A 23,257-nucleotide genomic window follows, 5' to 3' on the forward strand; every position below is an offset into this window, starting at 1 on the left:
ATGTGAGAAACCATCATCGTCACTAATGAATTTTGAATTTTATATTTTCCATATTTTTAAAATTTTGTGAACTTTTTATTTAGTTATTCTCTATTTAAATTTAATCTTATTTATTATTAATTTTTTGGTTTTTTTATTTTATTAATATTTTAGAAAATTATTTATTTAAAAATATTTATTTAATTTTCTAAAAAATATATATTTTTTATTTTTTATTTTTCTTATATCTTATTAAAAATTTCGATTTTTATTTATTTTGGAGTTTTTATTTATTTATTTTGTTTATTTTATTAATTAAATAATTATTTTTTGGAAAATTACCTGTTGAACCGGTCAACTTATTGCTTTGGAGGTTTTTTATGATACAAATGTCACTTTAAAAGTTAAAAGTGTTAGTGAAAAAACTTCAAAGTTTAAAGTGCTAGTAAATGACACTTTGAGGGTTTTTTATACGATTTTCCCTTTAAAAATCCATGAAAACAAACAAATTTCATCAAAATCTTGATACTGAAAAAAATTCCATAAAAAATCTAGACACTTAAACAATCCATCTTGATTTTTTTTCCTGTGATTTTCCATTAGGAAAGACTTCATTTTCTCATCATATATTTATGTTTTTATTTTTCGAAGTTCAGTTTTCTAGACAATCTTGATGTGTACTAAATAATGACCACTCACTCTCTTTTTTTTGGGTAGAATTTACAGTTGAGTATTGTGCAATTTTACAGTCTAATTAAATATTTAGAGAAACAATATGACAATGTGTACTACAAACTTAATAACTTCGATAATCTGCATTTGCAGGGGATCATATCGATCGAGCCATGTGGCATCACGTACTGGCTCCTCTCATCAACTCAAATCCCACTCACACTCTTCTTCACTCTTTGGATCTGCTTAAGTGACAATGTTCAAGGCAACCAGTGTTCAGATCACCATGTCTCAGTAAAGGTTTGCTTTACAACAACTCCAGCAAAACTTGATTAGTTTTCGAAAAGACATATGACTGATTAAAATCTGAAAGAACTTTGCACATGCAGGACGTAGAAGATTTGAGATCATATGATGGAGGAAGAGCAAACAAATGTATGTTTCCTGTAATGGCTCTACTAGCTGGAGTTTTAGGAGGTGTTTTTGGTATTGGAGGCGGTATGCTCATTAGCCCTCTCCTCCTCCAAGTTGGCATCGCTCCCGAGGTGATTTATGAGTTCTTGGCTCTGTCAAAATGAGTCTTCCTTTTGCTAGATTAAGTATAAAGAATCTCTATTTTTTGCTAGATCTCAAGTTAAAAGACTGGTTTTGTTTTATTGTAGGTAACTGCAGCGACATGTTCTTTCATGGTTCTGTTTTCATCCACAATGTCTGCTATTCAATACTTGTTACTAGGCATGGAACATACCGGAACCGCTTGTTTATTTGCGATTTTATGTTTTGTGGCATCACTCGTTGGACTAATGGTGGTTCAAAAGGTAATAACTCAGTTCGGAAGGGCTTCGATCATAGTGTTCTCCGTTGGTATTGTCATGGCATTGAGTATTGTGTTGATGACAAGCTATGGAGCCCTTGACGTTTGGAATGATTTTGTCTCTGGTCGTTACATGGGGTTTAAATTACCTTGTTGAGACTAACCAAATAAAGTTTTGGTTAATAGTCATAATAGATGTGTTTATCCATCATGTTCTATCATGATTTTGTGTTGCTCTTTATTTTATTTTTGTATGAATTTAAGAAATATTCAGAATGCACATCTCGTGCATTCGAATATATGGTCCAAAGAAAAAAGTTGTGTTGTAATCTTGTAGTCATGTAGACTGAAATAATCATATCAAATTTTATGCATTTTTAAAATAATTTTACGGCCACAACTAAGTATACCTACTTAAAACTTGATCTCTAAGATAACTATATATTTTTTAAAGTTTACTCATAAAAACAGAAATGTCACACATTAGTCTAACACTAAAAGGATTCATGCATACAGAAACAGAAGTCACTATATGTAGTACTAAATCCATGAAAGCATAAGCTTCCGGCCCTATAAAAACAAATTATTTTGATCAATTATTTACAATATTTCCAGTATCACAGGCTCTCAAAAATTTTTGTGCTTCCAGCACATGTTGTCTTAAGCTTCCTCAGGGCCTGGTCTGATTCCAACAGCTGCGCATGCGAACAAACGGTTAATGTCTTGATAATGCTGCTTCTACTTTAGTTTTCCTAAGACCTCAATTATATTATTTGATAAGTTAATTTCTTACGTGTCACACACGTTGATTTTAATAGTGGTTAATTACAGTATTATCTTTAATAAATCAAATATATCTAATTACTTTTATTACATGTAATAATTAGATATATTTGATTTATTAAAGGTACTACTATAATTATAAAATACTACATGTTAGCTACCATATAATACTTTTATTACTTTAATAAATCAAATATATCTAATTACTTTAGGAGTTATACTGTAGCCATAAAATATTACATATTGGCTACCATTTTTCACAAATACACTCAATCAAGGGCCTTACCTTCCATAAGACGGATGAAGCGAGAGTTTTAGGCCACAAAAAAAAATTAAACTTTTGAGACCACATTTTCAAAGTATTATTATCATTGAGTGGTTAGAAAAAAATAGTTTTGGACTTTTTATTTCAAGTATTTTCTTTCATGTATTGTGTTTTTTTTCTTAGACTTTCGAACGTTTCCCCTTTATTTCATTTTGACATTGTATTTATCTTTTGTTTTTGGACAATTTATTTTGTTATTTCTTTTGTTTCTATTTTTGTTATTTAATGTTTCAAATAATTACTAAAATGCAATGTTTTATTTGTTGAAAACACTAAATATTATATAGAAAGAATCAATTACTAGTCTGATATTCACGTAATATTTTGATACAGAAATAAACAAAAATACTAGTATGTATTCTTTTAAAAAGTATTAGATATATAATATATGTTGATAAATAACATAAGCCACTATTTATGAATAAGTTTTAGGCCACTAAATATTTCGGGACGGCACTGACTCAATCAATATTACCGTAACATTTGGTATCCAAAATCAGATGTATAATGAAAATAACATAATATTATTTAAAATGAATCAACATATTATTACAATATAAATTACAAAATTATTAAAAATAAAAAATTAATAAATTATTATAATGTATTCAATTTATAATTGTTATAATGTCTTAAGAACCTCTCAAAAACATCCCTTTTATCTTCTCTTTACTGGTTTAGTTGTAGAAAGAAAAGTTAAATTTAATTAACTAATTAAATTCTATTAAAAACTGAATATTTTGCTTTTTGGAAAACCCAAATGAGTTTTTAATCGTTGGTGGTGCTCTAAGCATACTTGGCTATTCATACACGTTGGGCTAAAACTTTATTTTAAAGTTTTTTCAACAATGTTTAATTTTGGGCCATTTTTATAATTGAATCGTTGGACTTTCAACCATTTGTTTCCTTGTCCATTTTGGACTTTTAAATGGATTATAAGTCATAAATGTTAAAAACCAATAATACAAACTAAAATTAAAATCCTAAACGTAAGCAAAAAATGGAAAAGGAAACCCGTAAATAGTTGTTTGTATTTGATTGTATTGTATTGTTTTCTATATTTCCATTGTAATGTGTTACATTTTATTATTTAAATAAAATATTGCAGTTGAAAAAAAAAAAAAAGGAAACCCGTTAATAGGTAAACTACTAGTCGATAAAAAAAGAGTGAGTTACCTTAAGAGACACATTTTTCTTTTTTTTGTCGTAATAAGACACTTGTTGCTGGAGGCACACATTATCCTCTTTCACTCTGTGTGTTTGTACACAACTACCCTTTTCGCTTGGTTAAGGAAACTCAAGGCTAGTTAGCTTTTTTTTTAAATGCTTTCTATTTTGTGGGGACCAATTTTCTTTTTGTTTTTTTATGTGATTGTTTTCAAAAACTAAAGTATGAAATAAATAATTTTGATATAATAAGCTATAACTTTTTATCTTCTACATTTTAAGATCCATTTTCATATATATATATATATATATATATATATATATATATAAGAATGCATGTATATAAAATGTGGACGAAAAAAATCTGAACATGTAAAAAATATGTAAACAAAAAAGACGTGGACATGGATGGATGAAAAAAGTGAAAAAAAAAATTAAATAAAAATCTCTGACACAAAAGTTGTTTTCTGTTCATAGTTAAAGAAACTTAGAAAAAAAAACATTTCTTGTGAATAAATCTTGTTTAAAGAGATCGGAAGTTGTGCTTTTAATGGTTTTTTCTCTTAAACATTATGACTAGATTGTGGACATGGATACAGAAATATGAACAGAGAAAATATTGACTCGTACAGAGTTCACATTTTAATTTGCTTTTTATGTCTTTGTAGAAAAGTCAGATGTCTTTGTAGCCGTTATTTATTTATTTTTTTTTAAAATTTTTTATTATTATTCATCCTATCAAATGTTTTTATTTGCTTTTCTTTAAAAATTAATATATATATAAAAAAAATATAATTTCACAATAGATTGTAATTTCTTTTTATCTACATTTTAAGATCCACTTTCATATATATTTTATATATTTTAAAAATATTATGTAAAATGTGTGGACATGAAAAATGTGGATAGAAAAATGTGTTCATGTACAAAAAAAATATACGAGAACAAAAACCTTTCAAAGGTTTATCATTCTACGAAGAACAAATTCCAAAGAAAAACAAAGCCTCTGTAAATTATCCATTTTAAAGACTACCACAACCACACTAAAAAACATACCAAACTTTCTCAAATTCCACATCTAAACAAATTAAATTATATGTTTTACACACTTATAAAAGCACAACCTTTTCAAGAACGTAGTAGCTTACATCGGTGAATTTGGACAAAGGAGACTCTGTGAACATCTTTACTCATGGGAACTGCACAGATGATACTCTTCAAAGTGCTCTCTCAATCCCAACAAAATTAGCAAACTTTCACCAAGCAGCTACTCCATCAACTCTAAGAGAATCCAAGCAGCTCTAGCACCAACGACTACACCAGATTTCTTCATGTTGTATGCCTCTGATTTCTTCTTGTTATTCGACGGCAGAAAGAGGATGATAGTCAATCATCGTAATTAGAGTTTACGAAATTGGAAAAGTGATTGAAATTAGAATCATCGTAATTAAAATCTAAGGTAAATCTGAGTTTGGAGAAAGATTGAAATTAGGGTTTAGATGTTGGAAAAGGGAAAGTGGATCTTCGATTTGAAATCAACAATGGAGAGAGAAACTATATTCTGTGTATTTGTGGATAAAAGAAAAAATATATTAAAATAACTGAATCATGGTTAGTTTTCTCTAGTTAGTAGTGTGGTTAGGTGAGTTAGTTTAAGGGCATGAAAGACAATAACTATGGGTAAAGTGTCTGGCCAGCAGGAAGTGTGTGTCCTAGGAGGTAAAAAAATCATAAAAAAAAGGTAACTACTGAAAGACATCGAACACTTTTAAACTCAACCCCCCTTGCCGTCTCACCCACAAACCCTAAAAAGCGCTGCTCCTCCGCACTTTGAACATTCCCAATGACGAAGAAACACAACCCTTTAGAAAACCCCCCAGCCGCATCTTCAAGCGACGACGACGAAGAACTCGACTCTTCCGCTGGCGAAGAAGAAGAACAAGAAGAAGAAGTTAACGATTCTTCATCTTCATCAGAAGAAGACCAACCCAAACCTCCTTCCTCCTCCTCCGCCGTCACAACCGCCATCCCAGCTAAAACCTCCGATTCACACTCCGGATCCGAAACCGAGACCGATTCCGAATCCGACATCGCCGCAAAGTCCAAGAATCAGAAGCCTCCGCCGCCGCCAACCAACAAATCCGGGACCAAGCGTCCCAGCGAAGTGACTTCAAAGGAGACGAACTCGAAGCGAGCCAAGAAGGAGAAGAAGCCTGCCGCGTTTCACAGACTATGGACGGAAGAAGACGAGATCGCTGTGTTGCAAGGGATGATCGATTTCAAGAAGGACACGGGGAACTCTCCTTACGACGACACCAATGCTTACTTCGATTACATCAAGAAGTCCATCAGCTTTGAGGTTAGCAAGAACCAGTTCATGGATAAGCTGAGGAGTTTGAAGAAGAAGTACATGGGTAAAGAGAAGAAGCCTTGTTTCACCAAGCCTCATGAACACAAGTCTTACAGATTGTGTAAGTTTATTTGGGGACCTGATGGGATGGGTCTTGAGTCTGCTGTTAAGTCCAACGGCGGCGTTTCCTCGAAAAAGAGGACCAAGAAAGAGCTGTCTTTTGCTTCTTCTCCTCCCAATGGAGGTGATGAGAGGTTTGATTGGTTTGAGAAGTCGTTTCTCGTTCGAGGGATTGCGGGTTTCGGTGTGGATGAGAGTTATGTGAGACAGAGGTGGAGGTTAGTTCCGGTTGAGAGTAGGAAGAAAGTTGAAGAGAAGGTTAAGATGTTGCAGGCTAAGGAGATTGAGTTTGTGTTGCACAAGACTGAGATTTTGCGTGATGTGACATCTATGATCGCTGAAGCATCTAAGAACAGAAGCCATTAGGATGATAGATTTGATCTGGTTTTCAAATGCCCAGTGTCTATGCTTCTTTATTGTTTTTTTTTGAACTTAGGATTTACTTTTTTCTTCTTTATGATCTAACTTTCTATGTAGTTTTCTGGTTTATTTTGATGGCTTTCTCTCATACGAAACTCTATATATTGAATTTGTTGCTTATAATATACGAACACCCAAAAAAGAAAAATCACTGTCAAGTGTCAAAGCCTAAAGGAACTAGGTGAAATATGAACAAGATCCTAGCTACGGTCCTGATGTTTGGTTCCTTCAGTTTCTGAATATTTCAGACGTAAGGAGCTGTTCGGTATTTTTATCAAATGTAGTTAAGTTTTGGTTTGGTTATCAGTTTGGTTTGAGTAATATGAACAAGAATCTAGCAATTTATGTTTAATCAAATGGGTTTGTTCTGCAAAACTCTTTTGTTACAAAAAATTCTGTGATAACTTTTAGTTAAATGATAACAAATCTGCCAGTCAATTAAACGTTCTGAGACTTGTTTTGATTCGTAGGTGAGAATTTAGGAAGAGGAAGAAGGTAAACAAAGTTAGTTGCGTCACGTGCTTACCTTCTAAAAGGTCTTTTGATCAATGGTTGTACCAAATGAGCAGAGTGACTATTTTTACTTCCTATATAGTGTAAGTAAGTCTCAAGATCTTAACCTCTCATAACAAACAAATATCAATTTCTGTGGCGTTAAGAATTTATAAATATATATCAGATGACAACAATCACTGATCAGACCACCGGAACTAAGAAGGCTTGTGTCATCGGTGGCACAGGAAACTTGGCCTCTATTCTCATCGACCGTTTGCTTCGAAATGGCTACGAAGTTAACACCACCGTTAGAGATCCAGGTTCTTCATTTCTTTCTTGTCTTATGTTTTGAATGTTTAGTGAGACTCTTTGTTCTAAATTTTTTGCAGAAAATGTGAAGAAAATGGCAACCCTTAGGCTAATTCAAGAGCAAGGGAACCTTAACATCTTTAAGGCGGACTTAACCGATGAAGGGAGTTTCAATTCACCAATCTCAGGCTGTGAATATGTTTTCCATGTCGCAACGCCAATCAGCTTTACATCTCAAGATCCCGAGGTCTGATCTTTTTATTTTTTAACATATTTGTTGTTACTCTAAAAAAAGGAAACATTTCCAGATGATCGTGTTTGGTGTTTTCAATGTAACAGAGAGACATGATCAATCCAGCGATACAAGGAGTGATCAACGTGTTGAAATCTTGCTTAAACTCCAACTCAGTCAAGCGCGTGATCTACACTTCTTCAGCTGCTGCGGTTTCTATCAACAATCTTCCAGGACCTGGACTTGTGATGACCGAAGAAAACTGGTCTGATATTGATTTTCTCAGAAAGGAGAAGCCGTTTAACTGGGTAACTACACTTCCTTGCTTGCTACGCAAGATATGTTTTTTTTTTCCTTACCAAGTTCACTTACTTTATCTCTCTGTTATATATTTTTCTAGGGTTACCCAATCTCAAAGGTGTTAGCGGAAAAGGCAGCTTATCAATTTGCGGAAGAGAATAAAATCGATCTCGTTACCGTTGTTCCAGCACTCATAGCTGGAAACTCTCTCCTCGATGATCCTCCCAGCAGTTTATGTCTCTCCATGTCTTTGATTACCAGTAAAAAAAATTTTTTTTTTTGAATAAATTTTAAATTTTATTCAACAAAAAAACCGTTTTTACATCATGTTAACATGATTTTTTTAATTTGATGATACTGTTAAAGTTTGACAGACAAGATGATGGTTTTTTTTTTGTTAGAAAAAGAAATGCATCTGACTGCTTTCAAGGAAATGCAGAAGCTATCTGGCTCCATTTCGTTCATCCACGTGGAAGACCTAGCTCGTGCCCATCTGTTTCTTGCGGAGAAAGAAACAGCTTCTGGTCGCTACATTTGTTGTTCTCACAACACAGATATTCCAGAGCTTGCGGATTTTCTCAGACAAAGATATCCTGAGTACAATGTTTTGTCAGAGTAAGCATTTAGCTCCCACAGAAATTGCAAATTTTTAATTGAAAATGGTTTCTCATTTTTCTCATCAGTTTTTTCTTTTTGGGTTGTGAAATTTGGCAGATTTGAAGAGTGCTTATCAAGTGCGAAACTGAAGCTATCCTCGGAAAAGCTCATCAACGAAGGCTTTCGATTTGACTTTGGGATCAATGAGATGTATGATGAGATGATGGAGTACTTTCGGTCAAACCCATGGGCCTAAAGAATCTTGATTTTCCTGTGCTGTAAAATGATTCCTATAAATATGATTCCTATAAATGGCTTTAAATAATATGTTGGTTTATTTTATGTCTATTTACACAAAACATATATTACTTGCGAAGTTTGTGGATTGTTAATAAAATTTATGTGTGGATAAGTTTCAAGCTGTTTATACCTTATACCGTTGCCTCTTTGTTTTTGAACTTGGAAGTGTTTATCTTTATATGCAGTGTTGTGATTATCATACGACTATGTTTTGTGACCATCTTAAAGAATGTACAGACATGAGAGGATTTGCTTCGTACAATTGAACGATTGATTAAGATTGTAGACTGAATTCTTAGAAATGTAAAATCTTATGCATTTATGATCTTAAAACAGTATGCCAGTATCAGTAGACTAATTATGAAAAGCAGATCATCAACAGAAGACGAATCTACAAGAGAGCTCGAGATTTACTTGTGGCTCAAAAAGTAATCCATCCAAACTAGACCCCAAGTTCCTAAAAACCCGAACAAAAGAAAAGTAGACATCATCATTCATAGGTAAAGACTTCACTATTGGTCTTGCTCATCTGTTATTGGTAATAGCAATCTTTTAATTGGCATCAGATTTCTCGAGAGCTGCAATTAAGGAAAAGAATAAAGCAAAATTAATCAGGAAAAGAAGAATCAAAGAAAGGCCAAAAAGAAAGAGAGGAGATATTACTGTTGTAGTTAAGAAGCTTTTCAATAAGATCGACGTGAGTCATAAGCATACGCCTGCAGCAGTAACGGACTAAACCAATCGCATCAAGAGCATCCCTGCATATTCCACAACCAAAAAAAAAAAAAGAAGATAATTCGCAACTCATCAAAATGTTAATTTGAGAACGTAAAAATCATCTTGTAGCTTAACGCATAGGGGGATAAAGATTCAACTAGAAATGTAAACAACAGAACATCTTGCTTTCGGTCATAAGCAGACACTCTTTTTTTTTCACACAAAAGTATCAATGAGGGAATACAAAAGGGGTTACCCTTCGGTGTAATCAGCCTGGAGAAGATCAAGGTATGTGTCCCATTTGTTTCCAATCACCTTATAAGAATCATAAAGCTCAAAACTTTAATCATAAATAGAGAAATATTACAACCTATAAAGACTATCAAATTTGCCTCAAATATAAACGAATCATCGAAATAAAAAAAAGGAGAAACCTTTCCACAAGTAAAGCAACGAACTGGAATGATCATCGTGCCACGAACTAGAGCTCTTGTGTCGCCGCTCTTGCGATTTCTTCTTCTTTTTTTAGGGTTTTCTCTTTCGCTCTTGCGTTAGTGAGTTTTCGCGTCTATGGTATTATATCTGGACGTATTTACATTAAACGGCACCGTATCCTCAAAACGACACCGTATAGTTAAGGAGAAAAGAATAAAAGAGGAAAGAGATTTACAATTTAATTTCTGAAAAATAGATAGAGAGGAGAAAAGAAAAAAAAAAGGTTGTCTTGTTCAATCTCAAGTGATCTCTACTCCTCGACGACGACCTTTACTTTTGAAGCATCGATCTTTGTAGCTTTCCAAGAAAATGTTGGAGAAGATCGGGTTGCCGGCGAAGCCATCTCTGAGAGGAAACAGTTGGGTCGTCGATGCTTCTCATTGTCAAGGATGCTCTTCTCAATTTACCTTCATCAATCGCAAGGTCTTTCTCTCTTTACTCTTCGTTTTTCGATCAATTCAATACTTGCCTCGAGATCTTCACGGACTCAGTCTTCTGGATCTAAGTTTTGATTGAAAGTTAGGATCTTTTTAATCGGACACCTAACTGAATGATCTGTCCATTAATTTGATGAAGATTTGTGTGTTTGTGTCTTTGTATGTTTTTTTTTTGTAAGTGAGAGTATATGTGTTTTTGTTTTAACAGCATCATTGCCGGAGATGTGGGGGCTTGTTCTGCGGTAGCTGCACTCAGCAGCGAATGTCCCTACGTGGACAAGGTGACACGCCTGTTCGTATATGTGATCCTTGTAAGACACTTGAAGAAGCTGCTCGCTTTGAGTTGCGTCATGGCTACAAAAACAGAGCTGCTGCAAAAGGTATAAGCTACCAATCTCATTTGATGGAAACTTGTGTTTTACATTTGGTTGTGTGTTTGATCAGGAGGTGGATCATCTAAAAGGACCTTAAAGAATGAGGATGATGTTCTCAGTGAGATTCTCGGATCCGATGCTGATGTATCTTCTTCATCCGAATCAGTTACAACATCTAAAGATATGGGAAGCAGCACTAGTAACAAAGCTATGGAGTTGGACGCTGCTGCTACTCCTGAAGAGTTGCGTAAACAAGCGGTGGAAGAGAAGAATAAGTACAGAGTGCTTAAACAACAAGGCAAGTCTGAAGAAGCTCTGAAAGCCTTTAAGAGAGGGAAGGATCTTGAGAGACAGGCAGACGCGCTTGAGATATCCTTGAGGAAGGACCGTAAAAGAGCACTGTCCATGCGAGATGTTCCCGAGACGCAGAACAAGGCTGCTACTAAAGAATCTAGCAGATCACAAAAGCAGCCTCCACGTAAGGATGATTTGGCAGCTGAGCTGAGGGATCTCGGTTGGTCTGATGATGAAGATAAGAAACCAGCTGCTGTGAGTCTGGAGGGAGAGTTTTCGTCTCTTCTCCGTGAGATCCCTGGAAGGACGGCTAACCAGCAGAAGAGTGGAGGGGGAATAGACAAGAGTCAGGTTATTGCCATCAAGAAGAAGGCGCTTGCGCTTAAACGTGAAGGGAAGCTTGCAGAAGCTAAAGAGGAGCTGAAAAGAGCTAAAGTTTTGGAAAGGGAGATTGAAGAGCAGGAACTTTTGGGTGGGGCTGATGAATCTGATGATGAGCTGTCCGCGCTTATCAACAGCATGGATGATGACAAAGAAGATGATCTGTTAGCTCATTATGAGGGAAGCCATGATTTTGATGACATTGGTAACCTTGTGGGAAGTGTAGATGATATTGGAGTTGATGGTGAATTTGATGTCACTGATCAAGATATGGAGGATCCAGCTATTGCTGCTGCGTTGAAATCTTTGGGTTGGACCGAGGATCCTGGACACCGTGAGAATGTCCACACTCAATCTTCTCCTAACAACAGAGAAGAACGTTTAGCTGAAATTCAGACATTGAAAAGAGAAGCTCTTACTCTAAAACGAGCTGGAAACGCTGCCGAGGCCTTGGCTACACTGAAGAAGGCAAAATTGCTTGAGAGAGAACTAGAGTCTGCTGATACATCCCCACAAACTAGGGCAGAGAAGGACACGAGCATGAAACATCCTCCAAGAAGCAGGCTAGCAATCCAGAGAGAGCTTCTTGCAGTGAAAAAGAAAGCGCTTACTTTGAAAAGGGAAGGGAAGGTCAACGAAGCTGAAGAGGAACTGAAGAAAGGAGAGGTTCTCCAAGAGCAGCTAGAAGAGCTGGACAATACGTCAAAGTTAGCTGCAGCAGCAGGAAAGGCTATTCGTGAAAGAAGAGATCTTGGAAACGATATGCCTGATATCTCTGTAAGTTCTCTGGATGATGATGGAGAGGTAGATGTCAAAGATGAGGAGTTAAATGATCCGGGTTACCTCTCGATGCTTAAGAGCTTAGGCTGGAACGATGAAGATAATAATCATGCGGGTGATTCATCAGGAAGAGTTGAAGCAGTTAGTAGCAAACCAAGAAGAAGCAAAGGTGAAATACAAAGAGAACTCTTAGGGCTGAAAAGAAAGGCTTTAACTTTGAGGCGTCATGGTAATGTTGATGAAGCAGAGGAAGTTCAGAAACAGACTAAAATACTGGAAGCCCAGTTGGTAGAGATTGAGTCAGGCAATAATCTTACTACTGACGGTAACCAGCTAAAGAAAACAACCACTGATAGTGGGATGAATGTAGAAGAAGATGATAGCGTTACAGAAAATGATATGAAGGATCCAGCACTATTGTCTACTCTCAAGAATTTGGGATGGGAGGATGAAGAACCAAAGAGACAAGAAGCTGCCTCTAGCTCTTTGCAATCTACTGGTCCACGGGTAGCAGCTAAAAGCAAGGGACAAATCCAGAGAGAACTGCTGGACTTGAAAAGGAAAGCACTTGCCTTGAAGCGTCAAGGGAAAAACGGAGAGGCTGATGGAGTATACAGTAAGGCCAAAGTTTTGGAAGCACAACTAGCTGAAATGGAGACCCCAAGGATGAGCCAATGGGTGATGCTTTTGAGAAGAAAGTCTCAGCACCTACCATCAATCCTACAAACTACATGGACGTTGATTTGTTAGGAGACTTTATCTCCCCTGCTAAATCTGATGGGATGAGTGAAAGTAGAGTTGTATCTCAATCGGGCCAGCAGCAACCAAGTATGATGGATTTGCTGACTGGTGAGAAGTCTCAAACACCTGGTAGTTTTGAATCAGTTTCTGTTCAAAATACATCTCCTCAGAACACGCTTAAACAAGATATACTGGCTCATAAGAGAAAGGCACTTGCTCTGAAGAAAGAAGGAAAGATAAGCGAAGCTAAAGAGGCATTGCAACAAGCCAAATTGTTGGAGAGGAGACTAGAGGAAGGAGAAAACCCTTCTCCTGAAAAACTCGGACGAGAGGCTTTGGTTTCTGCAATGCAACCTCCTGTTGTACGAGAGAAAGAGAATAGCCCGAAGCCAATGTCTAGTCGTGACCGTTTTAAGCTGCAGCAAGAGTCGCTAAGCCACAAACGTCAAGCCATGAAGCTTCGTAGGGAAGGTAAAATGGAAGAAGCTGAAGCTGAGTTCGAAATTGCCAAAACACTTGAAGCTCAGCTAGAGGATTCAGCATCCTCGAAATCAGAACCGGTGGAGGATGTAGCAGTGGAAGATTTTCTCGACCCTCAACTCTTGTCTGCCCTCAAAGCTATCGGACTAGACAGTTCTGTGACTACGTCGGCGAGTAAGCCAGACACAGCACAAGCTGCTGTAAAACCAGTGAAACCGAGTCCAGCCAAGGAGAGTGATGGTAACCAGGAGAGAAGTCAATTGGAAGAACGCATCAAAGCAGAGAAGATAAAAGCTGTGACCCTGAAACGTTCAGGAAGCAAGCTGAGGCATTAGATGCACTTCGAAGAGCAAAACTCTATGAAAAGAAGCTAAATGCTCTTGCGTGAATTTGATCAACTCTCCATTTTAGTTGGATTTTGTAACATAACCTCAATGTTGTTTTGAGAGTTTTATCAGAGTCAAAGACTTTTTAGTAAACATAACTTTTTTTGATGGAACCACAAAGAATACTCTTACACTTTAAGAGATCAATTTTTTTTTTGTTAAGATGAATTTTAACAGATATTATTAGATTTATCTAGCTTCCAGTACAACAGCATTATTGAAGTATCTAAACTATTAAAATTGAATGAAGTACATTTAATATTTAACCCTAACTTTTCCACAATATTTACCATCTATGCCACTGCAATTAAAATAAATAATAAATAATTAATGATTAATGGTTACTGAACATTTGTTATAGCTGATTTTTTAAAAGATTTCCATATATATGATCTATCAATCAGATCTTAGAGGTTTGTTGTAATAAAATGTAATCTACTCCTAAAGTAACTTTTTTTAATTTCTTTCCCTATAATCAAGTATAATTAGTTTGAAAATACAACTAAATTATATCATATAATTTAAAATAAATTAAAAAGCTTTATACTTTGAATATTAGTTGAACGACGATGACACTATCAAACATGTATTTTATAATATTACACACCTCTTAGTTCATATGCATATACTGATTATTATTTTAAATCATACGGTTTTTTTATCAAATAAATCATACGGTTTAAGAATGGTTCTGTTTTTGAGCTCAGTTTTTTCTTATCTACTTGATGCAACACACACTCAATAAATATATATATATATATATATATATATCTAACTGATGCAACTCACATCCAATAAAAAAATATATCTAACTTATGTATAAAATATATACAATTTTAAGTTGATACAGTCTCTTTTAAAACAAATTATATTTACACTTTATATTAATAAAAAGTTAGATTTTTTATAAACAATCTTAATATCAAACTGATGCAACACACATCCAATAAAAAAAATAGAGAAATTGCATTCCCTACCCACGTGTTTTTGCATAATTAAAGATATACCAAAAGTCACTATTATACACTGTACATTTTTCTAATGTCTTTGCTACCCCTATTACTCTCTCTCTCTCCCTGACCACATCTCTCTCCCATATCGACACCATCTCCCTCTAGTTCTAACCTCCTTCTCACCCACCATCAACACCCACCCTTCTTCATTGTCAGTATCCCTTCCCGTCTATGACCACCACCAACAGCTACCCCCAGATCCGCCGACAATCCAACCCGACCACCGTCCAAGGCTCCCGCAGCGCGTCCCTTCCCACCTCCCGCGCCGTCACGTTAGCTCCCCCTCTCCTCCATCGCCGTCACCTCCGCTCCTTCCACGACGTCCAGCTCCGATCAATCTCTCCGGCAGCTCCTCCTCCATCCGCTATCTCTGTTCTCCCTCCGCTCCTCCGTCTCTGTCTCCCTTCCCCCTCACGCGAACCTCCGATCAATCTCTCCGGCAGTTCGTCCTCTGTCTGCTCCTCCGCATCAATCTTTCCGGCAGCTCCTCCTCCATCCGTTCTCTATGTTCTCCCTCCGCTCCTCCGTCTCTGTCTCCCCTCCCCCTCACGCGAGCCTCCGATCAATTTCTCCGGCAGTTCCTCCTCCGTCTACGCCTCCGCCATAAACTCCACGTCGAGGACGATGTAAATTTTTTTCCATGGGTTTACTTATCCATAAAGGGGGGAGGGAGGTTAGGGTTTAATTTTGATGAGAGGAGAGGATTTGAGAGGAGAAAAAGAAATAGGGCAGTCATGGAGTTGAGAGGAGAAGAAAGCGTAAGAGAAGGAGGAGGGATGAGAGAGATGTTGTTGGAGAAGGAAGAAAAGGACTTTTAGGTAATTATGTATGTAAAATATCTAACCCTGACACACTAAATTGTACTGTATATGGTATATTGCTAATATCAAGTTTTTTTATAGGTATCTAGCATAATGACTCAAAAAAATATCACAATGCAATTAAAAAGTATGGTCTGAATAATAAACAAACATCAGAACGGACGCACGGATTTTCCGATTTAACTTAAATCCAGTTTTTAACATAACTGAAAATCGGTTTTCGGTTTGAGGAGCGAGTTATGGTCTGACCCCGGTACAATTTTCAAAAATGCAACTATATAATATGAATATATTATTTATATATATATATATATATATATATATATAATATAAATTTTTTAAAAAATATATAACCGCGCGGGCGCGCGGATCAAAAGCTAGTGAATCATTAAGTCAGAAAACTATAGTTTGAAGTATGAATCGTTATTATAAATGACCTCTTTTGTAGAAGTTACAGATTGGAAACTAGCAAGGGTTTTTTAATATTTAAAATAAAAGAAAAATTAACAAAATTAGGAAAGAGACATACAAAAGTTTTTATCCAAGTGATTTAAGAACCTGCTACTAAATTTATAACACAGCTGTCACTTACACAAGGGTTGAACAGGTTTTGATCGGCTAAAATAATTATAATATATATATGCTTTAGAAATTGCAGCAGATTTCAACCCCTAATCATGTTCTAAGAACATCATTAGCAATAAGTCTCTCAAAACTAGATCTCTTATATTATTTTAAAGATAAGTTAGATGAATAATTAAATTTGAAGAACTGAAATAAATTTCAGTCAATGAGAGATTGACAAACGGCTTAGCAGTCCCTTCCGGTTATTATGGAGTCTCTCAGCAAGGAACTTTCAATCTGTTTCTGTTCTACGATTTCTTAACTCATCTAAAAGAGTACTGATGCGCTTGCTCTAATATCTAAAACAACGAGAACCCTGGTTCCACACACACTATACAAAATCGACGACTCTGAATACTTAGACGTTTATTCAACTTTTCATGATAGTTTAACAATTATTTGATACTAATAGAATCGTATTTTATAAACTACGTAGAACTGAATATTGTAAAATAAAAAATTGATAAAATTATACCAAAGATTTAAGAAAAGGATGATACAACTGCAGAGGCGAGATATTATCTCTTTCCTTAACTCAAAATACGGTCCCGTAGTGCGACGGTTCGATAACGTAATGAGTCCGAGGATACAACTGCAAACAATCTTCTGAATTTGTGTCACTCTATCAGAAGTCTGGCGAAACTAGTTTTGTGTTGTACTATCAGACACAAAAATAAATAAAATAAAAACATCACTATAACATGGAGGAATTGTATTTGTTGTTGGTTTTCAAGTGTGTCTCACTCTATTCTTTTCTAAATGGCTCACAAGCCTTTATATAGAAAATACAAAACATCACATTATGCTTTTGAGAAGCTATAACATACAAAAGAGTAATGGAGTCTTAAAGTCAAAAATCAATGTTGTCATTAAGAAAATTTAATTTCTTTTGACTCAATTTTTAATGACTTATCAATAAAGAATATATTATATATTTGACCAAATCAAACATAAATAATATTTCTTTTAAGTTGGGTTTGCATTTTATGTTTATACAAACATAAAAATAGTCATGAATAAGTAATGGACATAATATCCAACTAACAAATTCAAACCCAAATATCCAATATATGACATTTGCTAATTTTTAATATTTAGTCAAACTCATTTTGGACTTCCATTTCTCATTCAAAACCAACTCTGATTTTGACATACGAGTACACTACTTCATAGTGTCAAACATTCGGTTATTCCGACGAACGTCTTCGTCCAGAAACATACCGGAAAATGGTCTTAAACCATTTAGTCAAAAACGAGTTCCAACAGATACAACAACAATTAATGCCGAAAGTTATACTAACTGTTACTCAACAATATAATAAAGAAAGCACAAGTCCTCGAACACGCTGTGCAGTTATCAGTTGTAAATATTTTGCCTTGACAAGGCTTCCTACAATGATAGCAAGTTGGCCTAGAAGTATTACTTTTGGCAAGAATCTTAACCTCCTTACCCTTGATTTCGAAACATTGACCAGGTTTCATATATGGATCATTGCTGAATAAGCAGGCAGTATGAAGGATGGTGCAGCAATCATTGCACCAATAGAATAAGTTTCTTCCGACTACATCTTCGCACTCTTCGCACCAATTCTCACACCTCTCTTCTCCCCCCCGCCATGAAAGTGTGAGAAAATGTTTGTCGTTCTTATACCTTGTTTTGTATGGTAAGGTGGCACATTCGATACACACAATGAAATCGCATTTGATGCAACTTAACAGTTTCCTACGACTATATTTGCACACCTCACACCGTACCAGTTTTTCAGGGTCTAAAGATAGGAACAGTGGATGCTCATGACCTTGGTAATCAAAAGGCTCTGAAATGGAAGCACACCTCACATCTAGCATGAATTTGCATTCCTCTGTTGGACACTGATAAACAAAGCCACCACAACTGCGGCGGCAAGCATAACACTGAAATTCACCGGAACCGTTGTTGATAGCCTTTAATATAAGTAGATGAGGATGTAATGCATGTTGAATTCTGCGACCCGCTTTTAGGCATGTTTCATGGAGGATGAAGTCACATTCCGTACATGAATATATTTCCTCTTCAAAGACAGGCATGACACACGCTTGGCAAAGCTTGTTTTCATCATAGAGTATGTTTTCCTCGAGTCGGAGGTGATGGTGGTCATGAAGAAAATAATGTATCACCCCTTTGGATATCTCCCAGAAGGGTGGTGCATCTTGTGTTATATCATCATCTTTTTCTGGTATACCTTCCAGTTCCTCTCCATCCCAAACATCTTTTCCTAGAGCACATCTTGAGTGAACAGCATAGTAGTCACCACACTTGTTACAAGTATATGCACCATAATCACCATCAATACTTTGACGACACACTCCACAATGACACTTTCCATACCGAAGAGAAGATACATAGGAGATACGATGGTGGTGACGTGATATCTTGATGGTGTGAGGGGAATACATACAATCTATGTGAGCTACAAAGTTGCATCTGAGACAGACATATGTGGCATATTTTATTTCTATCAAACCACAAACGTTGCAGATTAAAGAATTTTGTCTAGGGAAAAAGGTAAGGGGATGGACATGGATTTTTTGTTGGTCTATTATAACAGGTATCGACTTCATTGCACATATTGGATGCATGTAAGTTTGATAGACGGTACAATGATATATCAAACCGCCCATTCTTCTTCCACAACATGAACAGTGATCAAAATCGCTACCATCATGCCAGCAGAGTTCGAGAGAATGACGAGGATAGTAAGGGTGTTTAATTTTTAGTGGAGCCTCTACACATTCTTTATGGAAATTTGTATCACAGTTACCACAAAAATAATAATCTGTACCGAAGTTTAAATTACATATAAGGCATCCATCATCCTTACCAAACTTCTCGTTGTTGCACCAAAACAAAGGAAGTACATGATGATGATCACGATTATCAACCCTTGTTGTAGAGATGACATACTCGGGAGAAGAAGTGAACACAAAATTTCCAGTTGTTGAATGGTAGTCTTTTCGTCCTCGTGCCACAGGGCATAAGAAAAGGGGCAGAGGAGGGTGATCTTGGTTGGCTGCTTCATCAGGTGAGGATGTGTTTTTTATTTGAGGTATAGGGCGGTACTTCGGGTGGTGGTATACCAGCAATATTTTACCATCGGTTTCGACCTCATGAAATCCACCTTCGTAATCCATGACTGCCTCAGGTTTTTTTCCTTTTTATTATGTTTTTGTTAAAAGCTTTAAAAGATTAGTTGGTCTACAAATATCAATCTATTAACACTTTAAATAAGGAAATTTGTGTCAAAAAGTCCCAATCTAGTTTAGATCCTTAACGTGAAAACGAAGTGGATTTTGTTCTTTTCTTTGTAATAATGGTATTGTTTATTTAACGCAAAGAAAAAAGAATCAGCTTTTTTTTTGAACACGAAGAATCAGCTTTTCTTTGCGCATGCTTTATCCCCTCTTTGATATTATACGACTCCTTAAGTTTGGTTAAAAAAAAAAGAATAGTAGTGCTTACAATTTAGATAAATTCTCTAGGATAGTCTCTTCTATTTTGTGTTTTTTTTTTAAAAAGTGTCTTCTATTTTATTTTTTTTTACCAAAAACCTACAAAAATGATAATTTCACTTATAATCATAGAGTTAACTAATATACACTTATGGTTTGGAGTTTAGGAGGTGGTAGTTTTGGGGTAAGGTCTAAAATAACTAAATATTAAAAATTTCAAAATATTTTTTTTTAAATAGTTTCAAAAAGTATTTTCAAATTTCAAAAGAAAATTGAATTTTTTTTTAAAAATTATAATTTGAGAACATATATATATAATTCGAAACCATTTAACTTTTCTATTTTTTCTATTTTTAATTTTATTTCTATTAATATATCTATAAAAAAGCAAGAATATATTTATGAACCGAAAATGAAGATAACATCAACTGTCTCACCACTCATCGAGAAAGTTAATCTCAAAGGCTGCACCGTTGATGTTTCTAAGTGTAGACCTACTCTGACAGCACCTCTGCATTTCACTGCAACATAACCTAAGCTTAACATCTCCCAAATTCTGTCGACTCTGTGTGTAGTCCCACTCCGACAGTTTCTCTGCACCTCACTGTAGTGTCGGGAGAAGTACGCATCTCCAGAGACAGCTTTCAGCTCCTTTCAAAACCTATTGATTGGATTTTTGAACGTCGATTTCGATTTCTCGTTAGATTGCATGTTCAAGAATTACAAGTGGAGCTTCTTTATGGTTCTTTTCTCTTCTCAGTTATCATATTTTAGTTATTTTCGCTTTTCAGTTTGTCATCAAATTTTTCTCCGATTGTAACTGTCTTAACTGATTGGCCTTTTAGTTTTAGTATGACCAGTTGTTAAAAAAAATTCCCTATAGTTTGAGACGTTTATGGCTAAAAATGTGGCATATATTAGTTGAAAAACTTAATAAACAAAATCTGGTTGGTAAAAGCTAGATTAGTTTTTTTTTTCTTTGTAAAAAAAATTAATTTAATAGCATTTTAAAAGGGAAAACAAGAAATTGTTTTGAAAAAGGGAAAATGAATCCTACACGAAAAGAAAAAGTATATGCATTAAACTCAGTAAAAAATATCTATTTTATTAAACTGAAGTACAAAATAATACTTCCCTATTTTTAAATGAGTTTTAATAGATTTTCTTTCTATTCTGATTAATTCTAACCATTTTATTTATTATCTTATCTAAATAAATCCACATCATTTATTACAGAAGTACAAAACATAACTTATCTATTTTCAATTGTTTTATTATATCTTTTGCATTCACTTTTTTCATTTTAATTACTTTATTAATTATCTTTACAATAATATTTCGATAGCATTTATTTTTATATATAAACCATAATAATTTGACATTTGAATGAATTTTCTCCATTTATGAAAAAATTCAAAATGGTTAACAAAGAGTTTTTTAATTTATTTACATATTCAGTTAGACATAGACATTCGAATACATGTTCAGCTAAAGTTGTTTCTTTCAGGTATCAATTTTTTTTTTGGATTTTGAAATTTGGCTTCACACAGATATTATAAAGTTTCATGTAGATTACGAGTCGATTGTTTTCAAGTCAGAATGAATTCGGTTTTGATGTATAGAAACCTAAAATATCCAAAAATAATGTATTTGAAACGCGTTAAAAAAATAATGTATTTGAAACCAAAAGTAATCATATTAACACATTCGGTAAAATTAACCAAATAACAAAAGTAACCATATTACTTTATTTAATTCTACTTCATTTTGATGTATAGAAATCTAAATATATTCAGATATTTATATAAATAATTATATAATGACACATATAAAATATACAAGACTAATCATGAAAAAAACAAAATATTAATTTATAAGAAAATAAGAATTAACATCCGACGTGCGGATCAATCTCTAGTATGCATTTAAACTCCTGGAACCAATCGTCCTAATCAAAGTAATAATATGGATGATTGGTTGAGATTTATCTCCTTACTTTAGTTTTATTTATTTTTAAATCATTAAACTTTACCAATCATGTTATAGGTTTATTTTTAGTAGTTAAAGCCTACATCAAGTTTCTATAATTTTTTACCAATCGTGTTTTAGCTTTATTTTTAAAGCTTCAGAAAAAATAAAGTAAATTTGTTTCTTATGTATTTTAGGTAAAAAACTTAAACTTTTCTTTTATAGATAGTAGAATCTGTAAAATAAAAAACTATCTATAATATCAAATAAATTAGATAATCATAATTAAAAATATCTATAAATATTTAATTTAATTTTGGGTGTTTTCAAAATTATTGAAATATTTTTAAATAACATAATTATTATTTACATATCACATTTTAAATGACAGTAAAAAATATTAATATAAATTATTTAGTTGATTAAAATTAATTATTTTATATATACGTTACATAATTCATATATTTTATTTTAAAATATTTACAGCCTATAACTTACAACTACAACAAATTTAACTACAACAAAAGTCTTTACAAAAAAATCTCGAGTAACAACTTTACAGATACAACTAATTTACATACATATAAAATTTTACAGCTAATTTTAAAACCACAGTCGAACCAATCATCACCAATGATGTTTATTTATTTATTTTTGAAGGTAGAAATAATGATGTTGAAGAGGAACTTGTATTAATAAATTTCGACACGTGAATTTACCAACTGATGTAACAAAATGAATTTTAATGGCCAAGGCTGTTATCTTTTTTTTTTGTAGGGATACAATTGATGAAGACCAAAATAGAGCCTGAATAAATAATTTATTTTCTTATACTATATTTTCACAATAAATAGGAAATTTTGAATCCAATTTTTAGTCTACGTATTGGATTCTTAATGTAAAATTTGCTATTTTCTTTGTAGTTGTGGTAACAGACTCTCCACATGAAAAATCAACTTGTTGTCTTTCTGCACATGTATTTTTAGAATATACCTTCCTTTTCAAGTTGTGTTTTGCAAATTAAATATATTTATATTATTTTTAAACGGGAACTGTAAAGAATAATTTATCTAATAAAGATATTGAACAATGAAGTCTTCACAGATGCCTGCTTATTTTCTATGGCTTATGTCATTTTCTCATAATCGCAATTGTATATCTAATCTATTAATTTAAAGTCTTATAATTTTTTTATGTGCGATATATTATTTGGACCATCCCTTAGAAAGTTTATCAAATTATATACCATTTAGTTATGATATATTTCAATATTTTTTTAATTTGAAATATAGATAACAATTTTCTTTTTAAAATTGTAACAAAATGTTTGTAAAATATTTTCAAAATTTATTTTTCGTAATTAATTAATTTAATAATCATTAAAATATAATTAT

At 34.1% G+C, this 23,257-nt stretch overlaps 6 protein-coding genes across 6 annotated transcripts; 4 read left to right on the forward strand and 2 right to left on the reverse strand.

Annotated features, from left to right (window-relative positions):
* Positions 1–804: 804 nt before the first annotated feature.
* Positions 805–1,839, forward strand: LOC108836981 (sulfite exporter TauE/SafE family protein 2; the record flags this gene model as incomplete). Its single annotated transcript, XM_018610065.2, is given in 3 exon segments — positions 805–951; positions 1,041–1,196; positions 1,314–1,839. Coding segments are annotated over 3 exon segments (612 nt in total), but the record flags the coding sequence as incomplete, so codon positions are not given.
* Positions 1,840–5,512: 3,673 nt separating this feature from the next.
* Positions 5,513–6,717, forward strand: LOC108807147 (probable transcription factor At1g61730). Its single transcript, XM_018579401.2, has one exon. It carries the CDS (start codon positions 5,584–5,586, stop codon positions 6,574–6,576), a length of 993 nt encoding a protein of 330 aa, XP_018434903.1. The 5' UTR covers positions 5,513–5,583; the 3' UTR covers positions 6,577–6,717.
* A 561-nt stretch (positions 6,718–7,278) lies between these two features.
* Positions 7,279–8,973, forward strand: LOC130494385 (anthocyanidin reductase-like). The gene is made up of 6 exons (XM_056998599.1): positions 7,279–7,445; positions 7,515–7,681; positions 7,774–7,974; positions 8,067–8,226; positions 8,368–8,581; positions 8,681–8,973. Exons 1-6 carry the CDS (start codon positions 7,310–7,312, stop codon positions 8,817–8,819), a joined length of 1,017 nt encoding a protein of 338 aa, XP_056854579.1. The 5' UTR covers positions 7,279–7,309; the 3' UTR covers positions 8,820–8,973.
* Positions 8,974–9,155: 182 nt separating this feature from the next.
* On the reverse strand, positions 9,156–10,169 carry LOC108809796 (DNA-directed RNA polymerase subunit 10-like protein). Its single transcript, XM_018581940.2, has 4 exons — positions 10,015–10,169; positions 9,837–9,895; positions 9,527–9,621; positions 9,156–9,441 (listed from the first exon to the last, which is right to left on the reverse strand). The coding sequence occupies exons 1-4, from the start codon at positions 10,048–10,050 to the stop codon at positions 9,416–9,418; spliced, it is 216 nt and encodes a 71-aa protein (XP_018437442.1). The 5' UTR covers positions 10,051–10,169; the 3' UTR covers positions 9,156–9,415.
* Positions 10,170–10,268: 99 nt separating this feature from the next.
* LOC108812563 (uncharacterized) lies at positions 10,269–14,108 on the forward strand. Its single transcript, XM_018584849.2, is given in 5 exon segments — positions 10,269–10,498; positions 10,721–10,892; positions 10,957–13,010; positions 13,013–13,877; positions 13,880–14,108. Coding segments are annotated over 5 exon segments (3,276 nt in total). The 5' UTR covers positions 10,269–10,384; the 3' UTR covers positions 13,951–14,108.
* A 3,408-nt stretch (positions 14,109–17,516) lies between these two features.
* LOC108811702 (uncharacterized) lies at positions 17,517–19,619 on the reverse strand. The gene has a single exon (XM_018583790.2). The coding sequence runs from the start codon at positions 19,575–19,577 to the stop codon at positions 17,703–17,705; it is 1,875 nt and encodes a 624-aa protein (XP_018439292.1). The 5' UTR covers positions 19,578–19,619; the 3' UTR covers positions 17,517–17,702.
* Positions 19,620–23,257: the final 3,638 nt, after the last annotated feature.

The sequence above is a fragment of the Raphanus sativus genome, unplaced genomic scaffold (genome assembly GCF_000801105.2).
Source record: "Raphanus sativus cultivar WK10039 unplaced genomic scaffold, ASM80110v3 Scaffold1308, whole genome shotgun sequence".
NCBI classification, from domain to species: Eukaryota; Viridiplantae; Streptophyta; class Magnoliopsida; order Brassicales; family Brassicaceae; genus Raphanus; species Raphanus sativus.